General features: G+C 42.2%; 1 protein-coding gene across 4 annotated transcripts in view; it reads right to left on the bottom strand.

Annotated features, from left to right (window-relative positions):
• Positions 1-24,249, bottom strand: part of CTNNA3 (catenin alpha 3) — a 411,267-nt gene that overhangs the window by 371,015 nt on the left and 16,003 nt on the right. For all 4 annotated transcript variants that reach the window (XM_054288363.1, XM_054288359.1, XM_054288361.1 and 1 more), the window contains 2 exons: positions 23,067-23,233; positions 11,993-12,112 (listed from right to left, as the gene is read on the bottom strand). In XM_054288363.1, the coding sequence (XP_054144338.1) occupies positions 11,993-12,112; positions 23,067-23,233 (287 nt within the window). The remainder of the gene's footprint in view (positions 1-11,992; positions 12,113-23,066; positions 23,234-24,249) is intronic.

The following is a 24,249-nucleotide window of genomic DNA, read 5'->3' as shown; positions in this document are numbered from 1 at the left end:
CACACACACACACACACTGCCAAGGAGCACACACACACACACACACACACACTGCCCAGGAGCGCACACACACACACTGCCCAGGAGCGCACACACACACACACACTGCCCAGGAGCACACACACACACACACACACACTGCCCAGGAGCACACACACACACACACACACACTGCCCAGGAGCGCACACACACACACACACTGCCCAGGGGCACACACACACACACACTGCCCAGGGGCACACACACACACACACACTGCCCAGGAGCGCACACACACACACTGCCCAGGAGCACACACACACACACTGCCCAGGAGCACACACACACACACACACACTGCCAAGGAGCACACACACACACACACACTGCCCAGGAGCACACACACACACACACACACACTGCCCAGGAGCGCACACACACACACTGCCCAGGAGCACACACACACACACTGGCCAGGAGCACGCACACACACACACACACTGCCCAGGAGCACACACACACACACACTGCCCAGGAGCACACACACACACACACTGCCCAGGAGCGCACACACACACACACACTGCCCAGGAGCACACACACACACACACTGCCCAGGGGCGCACACACACACACACACTGCCCAGGAGCACACACACACACACACTGCCCAGGAGCACACACACACACACACACTGCCCAGGAGCACACACACACACACACACACTGCCCAGGAGCGCACACACACACACTGCCCAGGAGCACACACACACACACACACTGCCCAGGAGCACACACACACACACACACACTGCCCAGGAGCGCACACACACACACTGCCCAGGAGCACACACACACACACTGGCCAGGAGCACGCACACACACACACACACTGCCCAGGAGCACACACACACACACACACACACTGCCCAGGAGCACACACACACAAACACTGCCCAGGGGCACACACACACACACACACTGCCCAGGAGCGCACCCTGCCCAGCTCTCTGGGGGATGGTGGCTCAGCTCCGCTCCCTCCGTGCCTCCCCCAGGGAGGGTCCCAGCCCTCCCTGGAAAGGTGACAGCTCTCTGCAGAAATGCTCCAAGTGCCAACTCCAACAACATTTGTCACAATCTCATTCCTAGTAACACCCTTGCAAGGCTCCTGTAAGATGGGTTAAGGCTTGTCTCTACTTACAAAGACTTCAGGAGCTGCTTTACTGACACTATTAAAAGCAGTGACAAAATGAGCTACTAAAGGCAGTGACTGAAGGATATAGAGAGAATTTATTCTAGTTATATTGAATTATCTTAAAATACTTCTCTTCTGCATGTTCTTCAGAGGACTCCAGTATTGTTCACATCTTTTTTTACATTATTACTGTCTGTATTTTACTTTCAGAATTGTTTTTTCTCCCTCCCTTGATCGCTGCTTTAATTTTGCAACTATGTCAGAAGTTCTGTCATTTCTCCTCTAAACTGTTACAGACACTTAAGATGAGAACACACTGCCTTTTTAGACTATCCCTACTACTGAGGCAAGATTCATACAGCATGCAGGCACAGGTACACACACTTCTTTAAATTCATCTTCATTTGTTCTAACCTTTTCAAGATTCTTAACAGTTTCTCAGCTAGCTCTTTGCAATTCTAATGAACCATTTTCCAAAGCAAATAAAAACTTTCCCATTTCACTTTCACTAAGCCAGGAAGGAGGCCAAGGCCAGGATCAAGAGCTCTTTAGCATGCCTTCAATGATTGCTGTCACTAACTCCCTTCCCTGAGCGCCCAGGTTCTGCTCACACCCCAGCAGGGAATACACCCACCCTTCCTGGTGACAACTTCACTTCTCCCACAGACACTCCCAGTGACTTCACAGGGGAAAGGATCAAGTGCAAAAGGACTGGCTATTATTTTACTTGTGTTTCAAAAGTATAACCTACCCCTGTAATTGTGGGGGCAGGAAATAGAGAAGCAATAGTCTTCCCTTGTGTTGTCTCTGTACCTATCCTCTCTATTATTTTAGCAATTAAATATCATCAGCATCTCCAAGGTTTTGGTCTGCATAATCTTTTCAGATACTGAAATAATCTCCTGACCTCCACTAACTTAGCAGAAGAGGCAAAATGTTGCAGCATTTTCTTATGATAACCACAAAGACTCTGCACTTCAGACACATCTTCTGCAGGAGCTGCTCACACACCTCCCTCCCAGCTCCCAGAAACAGAAGAGGGAATCACCACTGGGAGACTGAAGTCTCCAGTTCCCTTTACTCAAAAGATACAGAACTGTACTCTTTGACTATGTGCTCTCTTAACCTCTTCCACCTTAGGGAATCCAGTGCTCAATTTCAGAACTGCAGATAACATAAGCTGATAAAGGCACCTTTTTTTTTTTTTTTTGCAACCGTTTGTGATCTAGCTAAAATAAACTACATAAAATTGTCCTGTGGTACAGTTTGTACTTCTCTCTCCCACAAATCAAAAAGGATCTTCCTTCCTCCAGTGCTAACCAACCAAGTTACAGCTAAAATTAATGTAATTGTTGTTTCATTTATAAATCTTGGCTGAAGTAAGACTTTATTACACACTATCTCTTGTTCTTACAAAGTTAGATCCGTGGTCAAATTAATGCAGAAAAAACCCAAATGTATTTACTCAAGGAAATAAACAAATTTAAATTGGACACAGGAAAGCTTTCACTGTCCCACTGCCAGCAGAATTTATTGTTATGAGCTATAAAAGCACTGTTACAAGTGTCAAAATCTTACCTACAAAGAAACTTTTGCTCCATAACGACCATCTATAAAGGCCCAACCTCACTAAATCACATAAAGGCAAACTTCAAGATAGATCAGCTGAGGAATGGCCACTGATAGCTGCAAAGTAACCAGCTGCAGCACTCTCACACCATGAAGAACTTACAATACAGGCTCATGTTCTAAAAGAAGCTAGCTAGCAAATAAAGGAAAATATTAGAGCCTGATGAGGCCCATCAAGCATGGCCAAGGTCTGACTGCTCTCCCAAACCCTGATGAGAAACAGAGCCAGTGATGGCAGGCCTATATACCACAGACAATCAGATCCATTTTGGCTGGGTTGGGAATATGACCTGAAATTCCACAGGGATGGAAAGGAGGAAGTCAAAGTCAGGAAGGCCAAACTGAGGTTGGGGCAGTGCCCTGTGTCCTGACCCACCCTCTGCCCTCCTCCTGCATGCCCAGTATCCCTGTGAGTGTTCCAGGAGCTGGTGATCCTCCAGACCCTGTGGGAGCACCTCCCCAGCAGCAGGGTGCTGTTTGTGCAGGGACAGACAGACAAACAGCAGACAGCATCGCTGGGGTGGCACTGCTGGCTCTGCTTGAACCCATTGTGAAAAGCACCTTGCTGTGAGCAAAATGAATGAGTCAATACGTCCAGAATGCACCAACAGAAATGAGGTGTGGATGACAGATGACAAAGGCTTGGAGGGAGAAGGAGACCAAGTAAGCAAAAAGTGATGCAGGGTGACTGGATAAGAAATTTAAGTGCTAATGACAAAAGTGAGTTTTAGATGGAAACTGCACATGGGATTATGCAAACTACAGAATGCAACTTGATGCAGAACATGCAGGACAAGGGGCAGGGATGTGTACAGGAGAGAATATAAAATAAAGGACTAAGTGGCCAACTTGACAAGGTCACACAGATTACAGAGTAGGAATATTGACTTGGACTCGAGACAAGAGTAATAAATAATTTGTCAGGGTATGTAACAGAGATTTCTCTCCTTAATTTTTTTTCAGCTCTGTGTAGCATTGCTCCAGCTTACCCAGAACAGCTGGAATCCAAAGGCTGAGTGATTACCAAGGGTCAGAACCCTCACAAACAGTGCTAACAAGTTCTTCCCTCAAAACAAGGCTTGAGCCAGGGAAAAGCCAAGAAGCTCCCCTGGTACATAATCCTAACTGGTTACAGAACTTGAGTTTCAGAGGAGACAGAGATCCCCACTTCTACCTCCTAACCTGCTACCACATAAGAAAAACATCCCTCCACCCTGCACAAAATTCAAGGGTTTTATTTCCTGTGTTGATGTTCTATCTACTAAAGCACTGAGGAATGCCCAAGTGTAATGGCCACAGTAACTGCACCCCAAGCTGAGCCTTCAGATACAGACAGCCAGACCCACCTGCTCCTGGCAGAGTCTGCTCAGGCTGCTGCCTGCCACCAGTTCCTGCAGTGCTCCTGCAGGATTTGCCCACCATTCCCAAGCTTTATGTTCTCAAACCATTTTCCATTTACAGCTCAGTTATTCTGCAAGGCTTTGCATTTCATCTGATCTGATTTTTACGAAGCGCCAAGGCAGTGAAACATTTTATATGGAATTTATTTTTCTGTGAGAAGCTGGTGTGTGTCTGTCAGGCTGGGATCAATACAATATAACATTCCCCTCAGATAACTCTTTCACAAACTACTATTACTGTCATTTTCACCAGGACATAACATCACTCATTAGCCACTCTTTAGTAATCAGAGCTCTGCATTCCAAACTGTTATTGCACTTCTAACTTGCATCCTTTCAGCATCTAAATAGCAGTTTTTCTCATGCTAAGAAAAAAAGCACAAAAAAATGAGCCAATCCCCAAACAAAAAAACCCTCTCACCACAAACAAAAACAGTAGCTCAGACTATATGGTACTTACTGTCTCTGAGCCTGTAAAAATGTCAGTTGTCCTCAGACTGAACTTTTTACCTGGACTGACATAAATCTGTTAAAGCCTGAAAAAAGGAACTTCAAATACCCACAGAACCTTACTGGCAAGTCCTTATACAGCAATAAATCTTTAACTCTTGGATGAAGGCATTTAGTGATGCCCTCCAGTAGATCTAGTACTAAGAGGCTTGCTGAAGGTCACACAAGATAGCTGTGAGAAAGCAAATGTGAAAATGTTTACAAGACATTTATATATCTATCTCCCACTTCTCTTTTTTCCTTTACAATTCAGTAAAGAATTTTTTTTTATAGTCACCACTCCCTACTGCTCCAGGCCATTTAATTTCAAAAAAGGAAAGAAAAGAATGTCAAATCAAAGTAGCACATCCATCGTTTTTATAGTGTTCAACAAAGGAAGCATCCTCTCTAAATCTTGCTTTTTCTGTAGAATATGCAGATATGTTACTTCCCAGAAAATTAGGGAGTGCATTTTCTCCTTCAATTATAGCCAAGAATCGTATATCACTTTACTAGGTGATGATTTCAACCCATAAAAACATACAAAGCTGTAGATCTAGCAGAGGGACAAAGAACTCAGCACAGTGTTTGAAAATAAAATTCCTTAATTATTTCCAGAGAGAGGAAGTCAGCACTTAGACCTCATCCAAACATAAATACTGCTTCTCATGCACAACTATGAAAGTGTTATGTTTTATAACATTTATAAGATTTGATTGTGACAGAGGAGGAGGAACTATGTGAAATTCTGAAAGCCACTGCAGTTTAATGCTGGCTCTCATGGAGAGGCATGACAAAAACCTGCCAAACAAACAGCCACGTGTTCCACATGGAGTGGGCTGAATGAGGCATCAGGGCCATGGAAATGCTGCTGAACACTCCTTGCTCCAACATCCAGTGTGAGACAATGCAGATCTGCATGACTACAGGACACTGCAAGGAAACAAACCTGACCCCTCCTCTGTCAGGGACAGAAACTGAGCAATTCATTCATCAGCCACACTTCCATTCCTGAGCAAAAACAGTTACAGCAAATAACGACAGACACTGCTTTATTCACCTAGAAATAAATCCAGGAATGAGTAACAGCCACCACAGCTTTGTCCAGATCAAGTCTTGCCAAACTAGTCTGGGCTTGTAGTCATAGGATTAGTAGCAAGTATCTCATTATATGACTAGATTCTGACATCCTTCACAGGACTTTTACATAAATAAATGGGAAAAATTGATTCAATTTCTCTGGAATCAATGGAGATTTCAGAACGCTTACCAGTGAGTCTCAACAACTACAGAAATTCATTAAATAATTTTCTACAGGAGTCTGTTTTGGTTGCCTCACTACTGAGTATAACTTGGATAAGAAAAAAAGAAGGGAAAGGAAAAGGGAAAAGGGAAAAGGGAAAAGGGAAATTATTTCCTGAGGGGGAGGGAAGACAAGGAACCATTAGTCACTGTAGGGCAGAATTTGAACTCACAGCAATGTTCAAAAATAGGTGTGCTTTTCTCAGGCAGGACACACTGAGGATGAGCACAAGTCATCACATGTAGGCAGGAACAGTCAGCTGCACAATGTATGATTTGAAAAACCAAATAGGCAACACTTCACAGGAATGTGAAAAAGCTCACCTCACTCCTACTGTATAAAACTGCAGTTTTGTTTTTCCCCTTGAGACACTGCTGCCTAACAGAATACTGCAATTGTCATAAAATCAGTTATCAGTGCCTCATTAGGAACCATTCTCCTCAGACTCTGACCCCATTCACAACGCCCAAATTCTGGTTTTATCCCACAGTAGCATAAACATATCACCTAAACTATCATTCTGTTTCATTAGGAGGAAAAAATGAATTGATTTCCAGTCAACTGAAAAAACAAGAGTTTTAATCTTAGCCACTACCTCCCACTGAGATAAACCACCCAACACATCAAATTTCATATGTCAATATTTCATATTTCATGTTTCATATTCATATGGTACCATTATGTCTCACAGGAGATACACATGGTACCATAGCAAATGTTCATGAGCAAAACCAGTGGTGTATCCAAGTCCCCCATGGAATGCACACAAAAATCTCTACAGCTTTTTAAGTCATGCCCTTGTAACATTACTTAGTTGTCTCTGTAATTTAATTTCTAGCTGAAGATCTCATTTCCTTCCCACCGTAACAAACAATTTTCTATTGTTTGTTTGTTGTTAAATTACCTGGTGACTTCTTGGTTGAACGTAAAGCATCATCCATCCTTGGCCCCCAAGACATTTCAGCTACATTTATCAGACAAGACTAGACTGGAATCTTTTATCCAAACTGAAGATATCTTGGGCACAGCCAAAACTAATTCAGTTTCATGGAAACAGCAACAGTCTGAGCTTTGGAAAGATGAGGGGAGGCATGACTTTTTTTCTCAGAGGTTTAGCATGCAGGCAAAGACAGAAAATGGGGAAGCATTGATACGAAAGCCTTCCCCCTACAACCCTGAATACATATAAAAATATGAGCACTTTCAGGTGAGCAGGGAAAAGGAAAACCTCTTCACCCATTAAGCAAGCCACAGAGATACACAGACAGACAGAAGCAAGGACCAAATGACAGGGCTATAATCATGGAATTACTAAAACAAGTCAGGTGGCTGAGAACAGAATTGTCATAATTTTTCACTATCTTAGCTACCGAGACTAATTTGGTGTTTGCTTTTTTAAAAAATGAATGCATAAATCAACCATTTTAATTACACAACAACATGATAGATGTTGTTCCTATGTCAAGGGGAGATAAGCAGCTACAATACTGGAAATAGAACCTATAGTCTCATTTTATAATCAATAGTGTGTGAGTACATATTAAAGGAGAAAACAAAAGAAGGCATTTTCAGAAATCTAATGGGAATCAAATCCCTATATGGCCTTAAAATTACTCTGGAGTAAAGTACAAAGCTTCTTTGAAAATTCCTAAACAAGCTCTCAACACATCCAACCCTAAAATCTAAAACATTAGACAGTGGTAGAGTGGTAAATACAAAACAGAACAAATTCACCCATTTGTTATTCCAGGATGGCAATTCAGAAGACATAATTCTGCCTTTACCCTCCAACAACCAACCAAATGTAGTGTCATTCTTAAGTGGAGGGGAAAAAAGTGAATTCCCATTCAAATTCCCCCAATAGCACAAGCCACAGAAAGATCCATAATTCCTGCCCTTTCATTTGCATCTCAGTTATTTCACATCCTTTCAAAAGGTATGGACAATGGAGAGAAAGGCTACAAGCAGTGATTAATGTACTGCACCTCTTAACTAAGTCCTCTCAGGAGTTAATGGTCAAAAATGCTCATTTGTTTTCTGGTTTGAACTTGTCTGACTGCCATCCATTGGCTCTTCTCATATTTCCCTGTACTAGAATAAAGATTTAGTTAAGTACCTCTATTCCTGACATTTCTAAGCCATAACCTTTTCCAGATAACTTAAGGAGCTCAGTCAGCTTTCTATCATCATGTTTGTTTTCTTGACAACAAAAATTCACCCTGAACTCCCTCCAATTTCCAGCATACTTTTAAAGGGTCTGCCACAAAATAAACCTGCCATTTGATAAGTGATAATCTCTTTCAAAAACTTCTCTCCAGCTGCTGGAGTGGAGCGCTTCAGTGAACAAATCTCATACTGTGCTGTTTTTGCTGGGGTAGAGTTCAGGTGTTTTCCACAGTAGCTGTGCTTTGAATTTGTGCTGGAAGCAGTGTTGGTAGCACAGGGATGTTTTGGGCACTGGTAGCACAGGGATTGTTTGGGTGTTGGTAGCACAGGGATGGTTTGGGTGTTGGTAGCACAGGGATGTTTTGGGCATTGGCGGCACAGGGATGGTTTGGGTGTTGGTAGCACAGGGATGTTTTGGGCAGTGGTAACACAGGGCATTGGTAGCACAGGGATATTTTGGGTGTTGGTAGCACAGGGATATTTTGGGTGTTGGCGGCACAGGGATGTTTTGGGCATTGGTGGCACAGGGATGGTTTCGGTGTTGGTGGCACAGGGATGTTTTGGGCATTGGTAGCACAGGGATGGTTTGGGTGTTGGTGGCACAGGGATGTTTTGGGCATTGGTGGCACAGGGATGTTTTGGGCATTGGTGGCACAGGGATGTTTTGGGCAGTGGTAGCACAGGGATGTTTTGGGCATTGCTGAGCAGAGCTCACACACAGCCAAGGCCTCCTCTGGCCTCACCCAGCCCCAGCAGTGAGGGCTGGGAGGGGACAGAGCCAGGACAGCTGAGCCCAAGTGACCCAAGGGATTTCCCAGCCCATGTGGGGCCGTGCTCAGCACACAGAGCTGGGCAGGAGAAGAAGGAAGGAAAGGACATTCAGGGTGATGGAGTTTGTCCTCCCCAGTCACTGTCACACGTGATGGGGCCCTGCTCTCCTGGGGATGGATGAACACCTGCCCAGCCATGGGGGAATCAGTTCCTTGTTCTGCTTTCCTTGTGTGCAGGGCTTTTGCTTTATCTGTTTAAATGACTTCATCAACCCACAAGTTCTCACTTTCACTCTTCTGATTCTCTCCCACCAAAGTGAACAATCAAAGCTGAAGATTAGAAGTGCATTTAATCCATTTTAACAAAAAGAAGTACCGTTTGACTGAAGTGTTCCTTCAAAAGTCTTCATTCAGAATTAAACCTTTCAAAATGCAAATGTGACCTGTATGATCATGAAGGCAGCTGCAGTACTGACAACAAGGGACTGTGAACTAGAACAGGAATGGCTCTGCTGCGTCTTCTGCAAGCACTGTTTCCCATGAGCACACTAAATCACTGTGTGCCCCATAAATGTCTTTGATACAGTTGGAAACTCCTTCAGTTTCCAACACAACTTTTAAAAACATTTCTAAATCTAACAAACATCAGAAAGAAATCCTAAAATTATTTTTAAAAGTGGATTAACCACAATTATTTCCCATAGATTCAGTCCTTTACAAACAATTTCCCTGAGGGCATAAAATCAACATCAAACAAGCAAACCTTAAATCAGAATACTTTACAACAGGATCCTGCTTTAGCGTGTGTGCACATACTGAAGTCCTGTTGTCAGCTATAAGATGACACGTTGATGGAGGCTTCTAGTCAAAAACTGAATGCCTTTGGATCACAGCCAGCACTGCTCCAGGCATCCTAAAGGCACTGTTGGCACTAAGAACAGCAGCAACTGTGGCAATTTTTCAGTTTGACAAGTGCTAAATACCACTGAACCTCACTGTAAGTCCATTTTTATTGCAGCTATTGCCCAACTCTCCTCAAATGACCTTACAGTAAGATAATTGTAATAAACCTTAAAGCAGTGCCATTCCAGCTGAACACTATATGGACAACTTCCCTCCAACAGCAACAAAGACCCAGGGAAGAGAAGAGGAAGTGTGCACCTACCACAGCATCCCAAGAGCACAGCTGGGATCTATCACCAAGTCCCACCTTATCCCCAAGTGCTTGAACATTTTATCCTGTCAATATTCATATTACAAAGGTGATAATATTGAGGTTGATACAAAACAATGTAAACTTTACTTAGTTTTTACTGGAAACATTCCATGAAGTCACAGAGCAAGAGAGTAAGTTCTAGTACTCATTGTGGCATGCAGCTGTTCTTTTTTGTCAAATTTCAGAGATGAGAAAGTAGCAAGGAAATGAAAAGCTTGCTTTAATTCAAAGGAATTGCCAGACTATCTCCTGGACAAGAAAGAAAATCTACATTTCTCAGACGTAGGCACCTCCTGGCACATTTCAAAATGGCAGCCTGGCTACAAACAGATATTCCCAACCCACAGGAATTCTCTAGTGGGTGCTGCCCAACCATCACCCCAAACAAGTTTGCCACTTGCATACTGCTGCCACTCATAGAAGTTTGGTCTATATTTATGAAATCAGAGTCGATGTGGGACATTCTGAACAGCCTTGAAAAAGCCCAGCTGTGGTTTCCCATCTGTCCTGTAAACCTTCCCACTGAAGCAGCACCTTGCTATGCTGCACTTCATGGCTCATGTCTGAAGAAAAGGTACAGAAGCAGATAACTATTTCTTTCAAAGGCAACATTCATTGCTTTCAGCATGGAAACCCCTTATTTTACCAGCAACAGATTCACACTCAGACCATAGACAAACGTTTGTCTCCAAACAGATGCAGTTACTCAGCATTTTGCCAGAGGGACCATGAATATACCCTTAACCTAACACAAGTGTAGATAAATTGTTATCAATTAAATGTGTTATCAATTAAACACTCCACAAATATCTCCCAGAGTCACAACAGCTTCAGTCCCAAAGCAGGTCAGCAATTTTTGCACAGTAATCCAAGCAATTCTCAATCTTTTCACAAGAAGATTACTTTCTCTTTAAAGCAGGACAAAATTCAAAGCATCTTCTACACTAAATACATCCATGCACTTTTCAAATCCCTCACTGCAGGTTCTCCAGCAAGTTCTACTGAAATGAAAACCTTGGTATCAACAAGCAGGTAAAACTCTCCTCCCCATAGCCAGGTAACTACTGCTCAGATAAACAATGCAAATTAACTAAGACAAATTAATCTAATCAATTACCTGACACAAATAGCTGCCAGTGATCTGCCCCAAGCACAGGAACTGTTTGGCAACACTGACACCAAGTGACAGAATCCAGGAAAACACAAACCACAACGACCCTCACACAAATGCTGCAGCTTTTACCCTCATGCTGTGGAAGAGGTAATTCTTGTTTTATCATCAAGAGAAGAAAATTAGTGAATACCCATAATGATATTTTCACATCAGCTATGTATAAGTGACAGAATATCCAACATTAAACATGTTTTAATAATTCAACTTTGATCTTGCAAATACAAGTCAAAGACCATGTGCACTTCAAAGTTTGATGCATACTAACCTCACAAATTCATTTCTAGAGGAGAAAAAATTAGTGGCTTGCATGCATAGAAAGTATTGTATTCCACTGACTTATGTGAATTTGGTTACTTTTTCAAGTGAAAGACTGCAAATAGTACTTCTACACACTTCCATTTAGATAATAACATGTTAATGCACTTTTAATGCCTGCTGAGTCTCACTTACTGGTTTTGCCTGTGCTTCTCTCTGCTGAACACCCAAAACCCAGCAGTCCAGCACCACATGCTTTAGGCAGACTTGCCCCTCCCAGCCCCTGCAGCCTTACCTGGCACTGCACAAAGCACAAAACCCAATGGCAGAGCAGTGACTCCACCAAGCACAGCAGTTTCACCACCCACCCTGCTCATGCCCAGCATTCTGTCCTCTTACACCTCCATGGTCTTACCTGCTGACGTTTGTATGCCAGGTAATCAAGGTTTTCCAGATCCTTTTGAAACTTTTGGTAGGTTTTCTGCAGATCAGATTTACTGGATACATTTTTTAAAGACTCAAATGTTCTTTGAAACTGTGAGGAAAATAAAAAAAAACAAAGCCAACAAAAAATTATCATTCATACAGTTGCTGTGTTTCATTCTGTATTAGAATTATATTCTACTAAATACTTAGGCTATTGAGATTTGTCACCTCTAACCTTCCCCATATTTCTGCAGTTTTGTTTTGAAACCAACCACAGAATTCAAAGCATTGTAGATATGCCCTCCTCAATTAAATGAGATCCTCTAATTTCATATTCAGACCAAACACAAGCAATCAATCTCTATAGGTGAGTTCTTTTTCTATGCCAAGTTCCAGAAAGTAATAAATTCACAGATCTAAATACTTTCTTTTCAACCAAGAAAAGTGTATGCAACTTCATACAGGCCATGAACTCATTCTATCAAGCAGAACTTAAAAATCACAGGGTGCCTCTTATCAAGTTAATTTACTTAAGAGTAATTTAATACCAGATAATCACCTCAGGCAACGTGCCCACATTCTGCATGAACACTGTGACAACTCCAATTATGCTTCCCTGCAGACCTTACTTTTAAATTTAAAACTTCTTTCACGCACACACTATTATTAAGAAGAGGACTGGTATTTTTCAGAGATGCACAACATCAGCCCAGCTGTAGGAACTGTAACAGAAAGGTTAAGACTTGTGTCAGAGGAGAACTGGAGGTCCAGCTTCCTTGCTACCTTCAGGAAATCATGAGCCTTCTCCTCTTGCTGTTTTCCCAGCTGTAAATTCCCTTCTTCACCTCATGAGCATGTGATGGCTGCAGGCAGCTCAGGAATATTTTGTTATCACTGTGATTACCATCAAGTCTATCAACATATATTTACACTGACATAATCAGGAAGAACTACACACTTGAAAATCCTTCCAAAATACTGACTGAGCCTCTTGCAGTTCCAGGGCCTGTAGGTGAAGCTCACCTGTGGTACCAGTGCCCAGGGAAGGAGGCAATGCACTGCTTCCCAGGCAGCTCTGGACAACCAAGCACTTCTGTACTGCCCACACTGCTCTGTGCTTTTGCTTAAACTACAGACACTGAATTTGAATAATGAACCACAGGAGCAGAAGGAGAAGAAAAAAAAGAAAAAAAAAAGAAAACAAAGCCAAACCTCCACTCATCTTCTGTCCCTCTTTAAGAAGCTGACAACACAACTGACAGCCCATGCTGATCATGGATGTGGAGTGCTCCAGAGCCCCTCATCCCTGAGCAGGTGACTCAGCTCAAGCTGTAGCTGATGCTGAACAGCCCCAGGTACCTCTCCCTGGGGATAATAAGCAGCTGCAGTGGATTTCCCTGGAACCTTTAGGCAAGTTAGCACATCTTGTTTGCTGCTCTGCAGCCTTTATTTCAGTCTCACTGCCCTCATAACCAAAAGGCAAGTGAAGGCAGTGTTTCCATCTATTTGTAATTGATCTTACTCTCTACATCATTCAGTACTACTAGAGGTTAACTGGAGACTTTCTAGCTGCATTTAAATTGTTTGCTACCAAAAAAGAAAATAAAACTTTCTCATCCAAAGTTTATGTTCCTGAATTCTGTACTGACATGGCTGACCGACTACACATGCTAAGACAAAATTGCAATATTCTCTATTCTTTTCTGTTTGATTTCATTATCCTCCAATTTTTGTGTGATTTGTTGTTTTCAGATTTTATCTCTGCTCCAGAGCTGATCTGAAAGCCTTGCATTTGCAATGTTTGCTTTCATCAATTCCCACTCCTGGCTGACCCCTTAGCTGGAAGCAACTCAACTGCAACATTTGCAAACATGACCTGAGTTCAGTTTAAGGTGACCAGAAGCACCCCATAGTCTTTGCTTTTCTTCAAGTGTGTAAGAAACTGCTCATTATGTCTCTGGCAAGTTCATCATGCACCTTCTGCTTCAAACCTTGACATGTTTCTCCAGAACTTAGCCCAAAGCTGTTGCACCCTGTTGTGGGATTGAATAATACAGGGAAAAAGTCTCCAACAATTCCCAAACTCACTAAATAAACATAAGGTACAGTCTCTTCTTGAGGGGTCTTTTTTTTTTTTTTAAGATAATCATCAACATGTTAGACTACAATACAGTTGTAGAATCATCATCATCCTTTTAAGGATGTGCTTAATCCCACAGCTTCCATTCTTCATTAACAGGAGCTCTGCTAGCAAGATCACTCACTTCCTTATGTCCTGCAGCAACCTAAGCATTAATAATACATTTGGCTCTCTGGAAAGAGATATAAGAAGCAGCATGAGAGCACGATCAAATACAAATCAAATGTGTAACTACAAGGGCAACACACTTCAATAAAATTGATGGGTAACGGCCAGAACATCCACATCTGTCTTTAGATCTGAGGGAGAAACACTTTTTAAAAATTTAACTCAAAAGCAAATAAAATATCAACCAAGCAATTTTAAGAAAACATAGATATGCTCTTTCCACTGTCATCAGCAGGAAATCAGAAAATTGTGCCTTGGACATTCAAAGGTTATCAGCACATATGTTAAAACTACATGTGGATCTTTCTGCATACTGCTATCAGTATGAACCAGCATTTTGGGGTGAGTGGTAAAAAAAACCTCTCTCATCTCCCCTGTGTAGAGGTGAAAAGAAATATCAGACTTCCTGACTTTTTTTCTCTTACCAATAACCAAATATAAATAATCCTAAAAGATTCACAGAAGCTCTTTTCTGCCTGTTACATTTCAAAGTGCTTTGAACAGTTTCTGGAAGCTGAGGAGTAGCATTCCTTCACTGCTTTTGCTCTCAGTGGCACTGCTTGGTAGTTACCTGGATTCCTTTTCCCTCTGTGCTAAAATCATATCTCTATGATTTATCAGAGCTGCTTCTGTTTGTCAAGTTACCACAGGTAACTTCCCAGCACTGACAGTGGCACAGACAACTTTGTAGCTCAAAGAGAAGAGCATGGCTTTATATTCATTAACATCACAGCATTCCTGTCACAGGAAACCCAAACCTACCAAATGCAGCAGCAGAGCCCAGCACCTGGCCCTGTAAAGCAGGTGGATGACACAGCCCCAGGGTCCTGAGCAGGCACCATCACTACATGGCTGAATGAAGGCTCCGTGCTCATCCGACTGGAAACCAGCACAGTGAATGCTCCACCCAAGTGACACAACTCTCACTGTCCCATTTTAGGTACCACACAGCAACAAACACCATCAGAACTCTGCAAGTGATGAGGATCACACTTTCAGAGGATGTGGATGGGCCAGTGTAGTGAGAGTCCTATGCATTGGATAAGTGGGTCCTAGTTACTCCAAATGAGCTGCAGCTGCGAAGTCCTTAGTTGGGCAGCAGCTGTGGCTCGTAAAGATAACTGGGACCCACTTATCCAATACATAGGACTCTCACTACATTTCCCCCATTTTTCTATTACCAACAAATATATTCAAATACACTATGTGCATTTCCTTACAATACATGTTTTATCCCGAGACTCAATGGCCTCGTACACCACACAAGTACAATGCACACATTCCCCCATGACTCAAAGGTCATGTACAACACACACAGCTTCTTGCTCAAAGGCCATTTCTTGCAGCTCCTGGCTGCCACAGCTCCTTGATTCAATAGCTATGTTCTTCTGCAGCTCTTGGCTGCCTTTCCCACAGTCCTGGCTCAATGGCCAACTACAGTTCTTGGCTGTCTTATCCTCCACAGCACTCAAGCTGCGTGTCTCAATCACGTCGGGGTCACCAATGGTTGCATTCTTATTGTTATTATCATATTTCTAGAGTCCCATACTGTTGTTACTATATTCCTAAAGTCCATACCTTCAGGCTGGTTTTCTACCATGCAGTTCTTCTCTGCAGCACAATTCCTCCTGGCTTCTCAGGGGCTTCTCCTGGGCTCTCGACCCACCCCTTTTATCCCAGTTATCTTTACGAGCCACAGCTGCTGCCCAACTAAGGACTTCGCAGCTGTGGCTCATTTAGAATAGCTGGGACCCACTTATCCAATGCATAGGACTCTCACTACAGGCCAGAGAGTGCTACAACACAGGCTCCTTGCCTGGAAGTGTGATGTGCCTGATTAGGGTAAGGTGGGCACCATTTGCAGCTGGCTGATATTTACAAACGAACGGAGGCAGGGCAAATTTGAACTAGTGTCGTGAGCTATTTATTCAGCACATCAGTCTCAGTACATTGTTAGGACAATGGAGACAGGATGTTGACAGCTCTCTGATTTAAAGGAAATGCTAAGGGGGTATGACATTACAGCATAGCATAAAACTATTTCAGCTTAGATTTCAGCTAATCACACATAGAGCTAAACATACTGACAAGAATTCTATCTAATTATATGAAACACACGTAATGGTACTTAACACAATGATTTGTTCATAAGAGACAAAGTACAGAGATCTATCCATACTAACTTTCTAAAGATATACATTAAATAACTTTGTTGCAATCTATAAGCCAGTTCTACAGAGGTTTATTGTGCTATTTGTCACGTCTGCTCTACTGCTTAGAAAACTCTTCGCTGTATTAGCAATGTTCACAAAATTTCTCTCACAGGCCTGTCTTTTTTAACTATTTTCTTAAAACTCTCTAACTTTATGAATCTCAGCAATCCTGAGCCTCCCCTCAGACACTGACACAGTTATCAGATTAGCAAGTGTGACTGTAAGCACCAGGACTGCAAGTCCTGTGGTCTCACACCTTACAGACTGCACTGTCAAAGATGAGAGGTGAGCTCTGGCTGAAGTTTCTCCTGCAGTAAAGCAGATTAACAGCTGAGAATCCTCTGCTGTCTTTATGAGCTCCTGACATAGCATTTTTGAGGGTTTTCTCCACTATCCTTCTACCTACATTCAGGAGCCTTGGAACTTTTGCTCTGCTGTCATATGTAACAAAAATGAGGCACTGAGATCAAAGAAAAGAGTGGCTGCACATTCCAAAATGAAATCATATTAAACTAACTAATCATACTGAAATTTTGATACTGCTTAAGCCAAAATTTACTACGTTTCATCTTCAATATGAGCCATGAAAATTAATGGCTTAGCAGCTAAAGAGGAGGCCAGGACACAGAATTATGAGATTATAAACATGCAGTGCAAAGTGCTTCACTGCTAATAATTCAGAAATGTGGGAAGTAACATCACAGAATACAGAGCACAAAGCCATATTCCTGGTAAGCACCTCACAATTCCCAAATAAACAGGAAGAGGGATGGGGGCAGCCCATCCTGCCTCTCCACTCTGTTTTTCACAAATTAGGAGAAATGGCTCTTTCTGTTCATCTAGAGCTGCACAAATCAGAGCATTTGTATTTCAGAGTATCAATCTAACCACCTTCCACTGCACAGGGCAGTACAGTAGCACTGAGCTACTTTCTCCATTGGTAAAATATTTCTCTTTATTTTCATATGGATTAATATGAATTGAATTAAGGACAAGAAGCAAATTTTATTTCCATTTTGACATAAGGAAGCTGTCCATTGAAAAAATATCCATTTCTGTTTTGAGAAGGTACCAGTTCTTTAAAAGACTAAATTATAACTAAATGTACTATTTAAATTACCCAGAGATATGGCTGGAAAAAAGCCATTCACAACCCCTCTTAAATTCCAATTACTGAACACACATACTTATGAGAAAAAAGCTGCACTTCTCCTATTTTGCTGTAATGGAATGGGCAATGTGCCTTCTTTGGAGAGGTTTACAGAAAGCAGCTCACAGCTTTTTCCATTCAGAAAATATCAGATGATTTTGCTGTCATTTTAAAGAGGTCTGAAGACACACACTCTGATGATAAAGCAGAGACTGTTTGTTTTGCATGCATTTCCTCATTTCTGCCTCCCAAAGCACAAATGAGTTATAAAACACATTTCTCTAGATCAGAATGATCTCTACATGCTTGAATTGTTGATCAGACAAGCCATTCTACATTACACCAACTCTGCTGCTCCACTACCAATAAATAACCTGCCAGGAGAAGATAACTTCCCAAGATTATTTCCCCAGCCTAGAATGTGCCTTCCCATATTAGCACTCTAGAGAAGGAAATTTCAGAACATCACTTCCATATTAATCTCCTAAAAGCACAGTGCTTCAGTGGTGTGCAAACACAGCCACAGACACGCCCAAGGGAAGATACAGCCACGTTCCTTCCCTGGCAGATTCCAACAGAGTCAGCTGCAGTGGAGCACTGGTCACTGACTGCAGCATGCAGCTGCAGTGGAGCACTGGGTGGAGCACTGGTCACTGACTGACTGCAGCATGCAGCTGCAGTGGAGCACTGGTCACTGACTGCAGCATGCAGCTGCAGTGGAGCACTGGGTGGAGCACTGGTCACTGACTGACTGCAGCATGCAGCTGCAGTGGAGCACTGGTCACTGACTGCAGCATGCAGCTGCAGTGGAGCACTGGTCACTGACTGACTGCAGCATGCAGCTGCAGTGGAGCACTGGTCACTGACTGCAGCATGCAGCTGCAGTGGAGCACTGGTCACTGACTGACTGCAGCATGCAGCTGCAGTGGAGCACAGGTCACTGACTGCAGCATGCAGCTGCAGTGGAGCACTGGTCACTGACTGACTGCAGCATGCAGCTGCAGTGGAGCACAGGTCACTCACTGCAGCATGCAGCATCTGCACAGCCCAAACAATCATTTCAAACAGGTCTCTGCTCTTCTAACACCTTCCAGTTTCATCACCAGACACAATATGGACTTCTCACAATACCTGTACTTCTGATGACTTCAAGCATTGCATTAACCTCTCTACAAATCACCTTTAGGTTACAGATCTCCTCAAGCTTTATGTTTACAACTTAACATTCCAGTCTGAATTTATCATCCCTCAGCTTGACAATTATTTCTCTTTACAACTTACAAAGGAGCAGTCAAGGGGCTCATGTACCAAGCACAGAAGTGGATCCAGATTCCTACTCACTCACTTTGAAAAAGCCAGCTCCAAAAGCAATTCTTTGGAAGCTGCTTTTCCTCTGTTGTTTCCTGCACATCACAGGGTGCCACAGAGTTTGCAGTGTGATTATTAGCACTGTAGCCCTGATTCCAAACAACTACATCCCACGTACCACAGACAAACCTCTCATTGGCAGCAGGAATCTCAGTTTGATGAGAAAATAAACAGGAGTGGGAACCAAAGGAGAAGCCAAATCTTCTCTCAAAGACTCCTGTCACCTTCTTAACACTCCTAATGCTCCAGAAGTCTCCCTGCCACAGGAGTACTACCATGCCCAAGTAAGGAAGGTGGCAAGAAGTTAGAATTTAATCTGGCTATTGCTGTAAAAACCAAGGTTTCTATAAACACATCAGGAACAAAAGGAGGGCTAAGGACAATCACCATCCTTCACTGGATGCAGGGGGACACAGAGTGACAAGCAAAGAGGAACAGTCTGAGGTACTTCTCTGGCTGAGTCCTCAGCAGCAGGACCAGCTGTTTTCCAGGCACCCAAGCCCCTGAAGCTGAGCACAGGGATGGGAGCAGAATGAATCCCCCCAGCCCAAAATGAAATGTTCAGTGACAGCTCCCCCACCTAAGACTCACACCAGTCCCTGTGCCAGAGCGGTCTGCTGGAGGGAAGGAAGGCTCCACACAGGGATCTGGATCAATTAACAGCTCTGGGAGCTGAAGCATGCCCCAAGACCTGAAACACAAGGCAGCCCAGGTGACTTTCCACTTTCATTCTATGTAACCCTACTGAGCTCTTGCTCAGAGCATTTTTAATGCTGCTGAATACCCTGCAGGAAAGGGAGGAACAGACAGCACTACACTCACAGGGCCCAGCTTCACATGTTGCTTCTTATCTGTAGCCATTTCCTTTTTTTCCCCCTGACAGGAGTTTTAAAGAACTGTGAGCAAGCATTTTGTAAAGATCATGCTGTCTGAGGCATTCATGAGAAATACGAAGACTTGCACAGTAAATCTACAAGCACGACATGAGGAGGAAAAAGGCAGCTAAAACATGTTGGCTCTGAAACTGATTAGGGACAGACAGACTGCCAATGCTCTTTGAATGAAATTCTCCAAACTTGTTACTTTCCTGCTGCTCTCTTCTGATCAATAGATTTAAGCAATACCATTAGTCTGTTAATTCACTTAATTAAATAATATTGAGCATCACTAACCATAATGGATGAGCTGCTAACACAGCTCTGAATCAGAGAGTGCAATACAGAAGACAGTCCTTTGTCTGGCCACATTTTTCAGAACTCAGTTGTTTTTTCAGAGACTCCAAACTCTTTAAGCATGGAAACTCAGACAGAGATAGGTAATTAGATAGGTAATTATTTAAACTGTCCCCTGTTTAAAAAAATTATATTTAAGGAAGGAAAACCTTTCTTTATGGTGTGATGTATTTTATTTTTTCAGTGAACTCCAAAAGGATCTTCCTGTTTGCACTGCACCCTCAGAGCCTTATAGGATTGTGAATTCCACAAGTGGCCAGGAGTGTTCTGTGCCAGAATGTGAGCAGTCACTGAGGGTTTGTAAGCATTATTTACACACACATTTATTCACTTTTTGCTCAGGGACAATCTGATAGAATTCATTACACAGCCAAAATTCTCTCCACTTCACCAGCAAAACTTCTAAAAAAAGCTTATTTCCTGTTCACAAAGCTGTGGTTTTGAACATTCAGTTTGAAATTCCTCCCAGTATTACCAAATCCTTTCAAACTTACTTACCTGTTATTTCTAGTTTAGAAAAGTTACATTTCAGTATTTTTGTGAGAATTTTCAGAATTGCACACTGTTTAATACGAAGACTTGATTACACAGAATTCAAACCCAGTCCTAAGTCTAAGCAGAATGTTCAGAAAACAACATTGTTAGAGACTACATAAACTGGAAGGACACAGCTGAGGTTCTTCTTTTTTTCCTAGATATTCATCAACAGGCAGATGTGACAGGTAACAGTAGGTGAGGCTTTCTATGACAGCCAGTCACACTGTCTTTGTTTTCCTTCTACTTTTATTGCCAGGTTACTGAGGAAATTAAAGTTTAATGACCCAGAGTGTATTCTGTCAGTAGAAAAAGCTATAGTTTTAAACATCAGTGCTGGAATTAACTAATTTTAGGGAGTGAACAAGACTAAAAGCTTTCAGCACTCTTTAATAAATGAGTTTGAAAAATATTAGATACTTGAATATGTAATTCCCCATTAAATACATTCATATTGAGCTCATAAGATCTCAAGATCTTATGAAGATCTTATAAGATGTCACTAATACTGTACAGCATTCTTTCATGATGCTGAACCAACTTCTTTCATTTTATACATGCAAATAAAGAAAAGGGCCTTGATTAGAATTTTTATGCCTTTTATTCTACTATTACTTTTTTTTTTAATTTTTCAAATCAATTTTGTCTACCCCATAAAAATTGCAGTGCTCAGAGACATGGAAATAAAGAGCAATGAAATTTCCCATCTCTTAAATGATAACAGCTGTAACACCCCTGTCTGAAGAACAGAGTAATATCATAGAAGTATTAAGGCTTTAGAACAAGTGCAAAGAAAAACATCTGAAGACTTTTAAGGAGCTGATTTTCAAGGCATATGAACTTGAAAAACCCAAGAATATTACAGCTGATACAGCAAAGACAAGGTCTACTCTGACACTGTGGGAATACAAAGTCTTCTTGTGGGAGCAATTCCATGCTGAAGAAAAACTGAATTCCCAAGGGAGTTTTAAAGTATAATGATTACAGATAAACACTTAGAATAGAACCATGTTGAAATTCATTACAATATTTAATTGCCTTTAAATCTGGCTTAGTTAGCTGTGACCAAAAGTTGTTAGAAACTGAGGGATGTTCAATAGCATATGATAAAATTACATTAAGTCAATTTCCTAATTAGATGCCAACATAAAAGACACCATTACAGCTAATACCACTGTTGGCAAGTTCAACAGCCAGAGCAGAGACTAAATAGATATGGAAAATATAACACACTCTCCTCTAACAACCAGGGTGAATCTTTTTGCACTGGCTTCACTGAGAGTGTTTTACCACACTAATTTATTCTAAGGGTTCTTTTACAAATTCAGTTCTCCTTCCTATTAAGAGGAAATATGGAAGAAGATGGCAATTTAATGGCCCTCTGCAGTGCTGGAGTTGTTCCTGAATGATGCTCAGCATTCTTTCCCCATTTTCAGTTATTTTTTGTTTTCATTTTCAGATGGAAAACATGAAGTCAATTAGACAGCCATTTAGAAATACTGAAACTCTAGTAAGGAAAACCATCTAAATTTAGCTCTCTCATGTAAAACATACTCAAATACATCTCAGAAGAGAGCATCTGGGATTATGAAAATAAACATTAAAAATGTAATAGATTACCATGAAAAATATCATAATTTAAGAACATTTTCCATAAGCAGTGCAAAAGACATAGGCCATTCCTGTTACAGCTGACAAATTTAAACATACAGAACAACACAGAAGCTTCTGCAAGGCAGTGTTAATTTAGCCTGTGGTGCATCTCCAGCAGTGGAGATTTTTCAAGCCCAGTATTGAAACCCACACAACACTGTTTTATTATTAAATACTTTTCCTAGTCTGATTTGGAGCCAAATTTTCATTCTCTCATCTTCATCAAACTGAACTTGCTTCAACATGGTCCTCTTAAGTCACTGTGCTCTCTCGTGGCACGAGGCATTATGAGAGGTGGCACTGATTACTCACCTCTGCCCTGAAATATTAGGAAGTGAACAGAAATTTGTGGTTTTATCAGTCTCTTACACATTACTGAAAGTATTAGTGGAAAAAAAGGAACCAAAAACAGATCAAATATGCTGAGCTGCATGTAGATGAGTTTTTCTGGTCCATTCACAAATCTCATCTAGAATCCACACTTGCCCCAGCTGCTCCGTGCATGAGAGCTGCAAGGCTCAAGTACACAAAGTTTCCATGCCTGCAGAGCCCTGAGCAGAGCCAGCTGTGGCTCACAGGAGCTGAGGAGAGCAGGGATTACTCACCACAGTCAGGTGCTGCAGCAGATAGGCCACATCCACCATGTCGGCCAGAACCAGGAGCCGGGTGACCGCGGCCAGCAGGGAGCGAGCGGCGGGCACCACCGCCTGCCTCCGGGGCAGGGAGCAGGGATCGCTGGTGAACGCCTCTGCCGACACCTGCAGGGCCCGACCTGAAAACGAGACACAGCCTCAGGCTGGAGCACAGCACCCCGAGGAAAGGAAATCACGGAATTCCGGCAGTTATTTGGCGAGTCACGTGAGATGCAAAGCTGTGTTTGGTGTCAGGTACAAACAGGCAATGTGTGTAGTTGTGAATGCGAAATGTGTGGACCCCGACAATTGGGAGAGCTGTGAATTCTAATAATAACTGAGGAGAATAAAGCATGGAAAAAGGCCTTTGAACCCATCTTTTGTTTGCAAATTAACCCTAGTTGATTTAGGAGCATTGGAATTAAGGTGTTAAAGATGTTGCTTTTTGCTTGCATTTAATCCATTAAAAGCTCTGCAATAATAACCTTTTGAAGTATAATTTCAGAATATTACTTGTATCCTTGAAACTGTAGCTTTGGAATATATATAAAGGAAATATGCTTATCTCACGCCTTATTGAAGCAGAGAAAAACACCCTGAGAAAGGAAGATGAACATCACCTCAAGGGTTTATGGTTCCGACCAAAGGGAAGCTGGACATCACTGTTATGAGATTTATAGTCTCTGCAATTAAAAGGTGGACACACATCTGGGGAGCTGGACCCCACCAGATGGGATTTGTCTTTCTTCTTTTGGAAACTGGACCATCACCATCTGGGGATACTCCTTTGAGATACGTCCTGAGAAATTAAAATCACAATAGTGTATAGAATTGTGATGTAATCATTTGGAATAAAAATTGCTGATGAGTAAAAAATTGGAAATAGAAACTGCTGAAAAAAACTGATGAGTACCCCTATAAATACCTGTAACCATCAATTATCAGTGTGCAGTTGGAGGGAAAGCTTCCCCCACTGTACCCAGCGCTGTATTGCTCACACTTTACCATATTAATTAATAAATTGATTGCTGCTTGAATACTGGCCTAGTCAAGCTTCTCATTCATAACAGTCACAAGTACTGCCAATAAATCTGCTATCTCTTTCTTGCCCTAACGCCTTGAAATGAAGGTCAGTGATTACAGATCATACAGGTTA

The sequence above is a fragment of the Melozone crissalis genome, unplaced genomic scaffold (assembly GCF_028551555.1).
Source record: "Melozone crissalis strain CALT ecotype California unplaced genomic scaffold, PUWL_Pcris_2 ptg000062l_1, whole genome shotgun sequence".
NCBI classification, from domain to species: Eukaryota; Metazoa; Chordata; class Aves; order Passeriformes; family Passerellidae; genus Melozone; species Melozone crissalis.
This window is presented reverse-complemented; position numbering and strand designations above follow the sequence as displayed.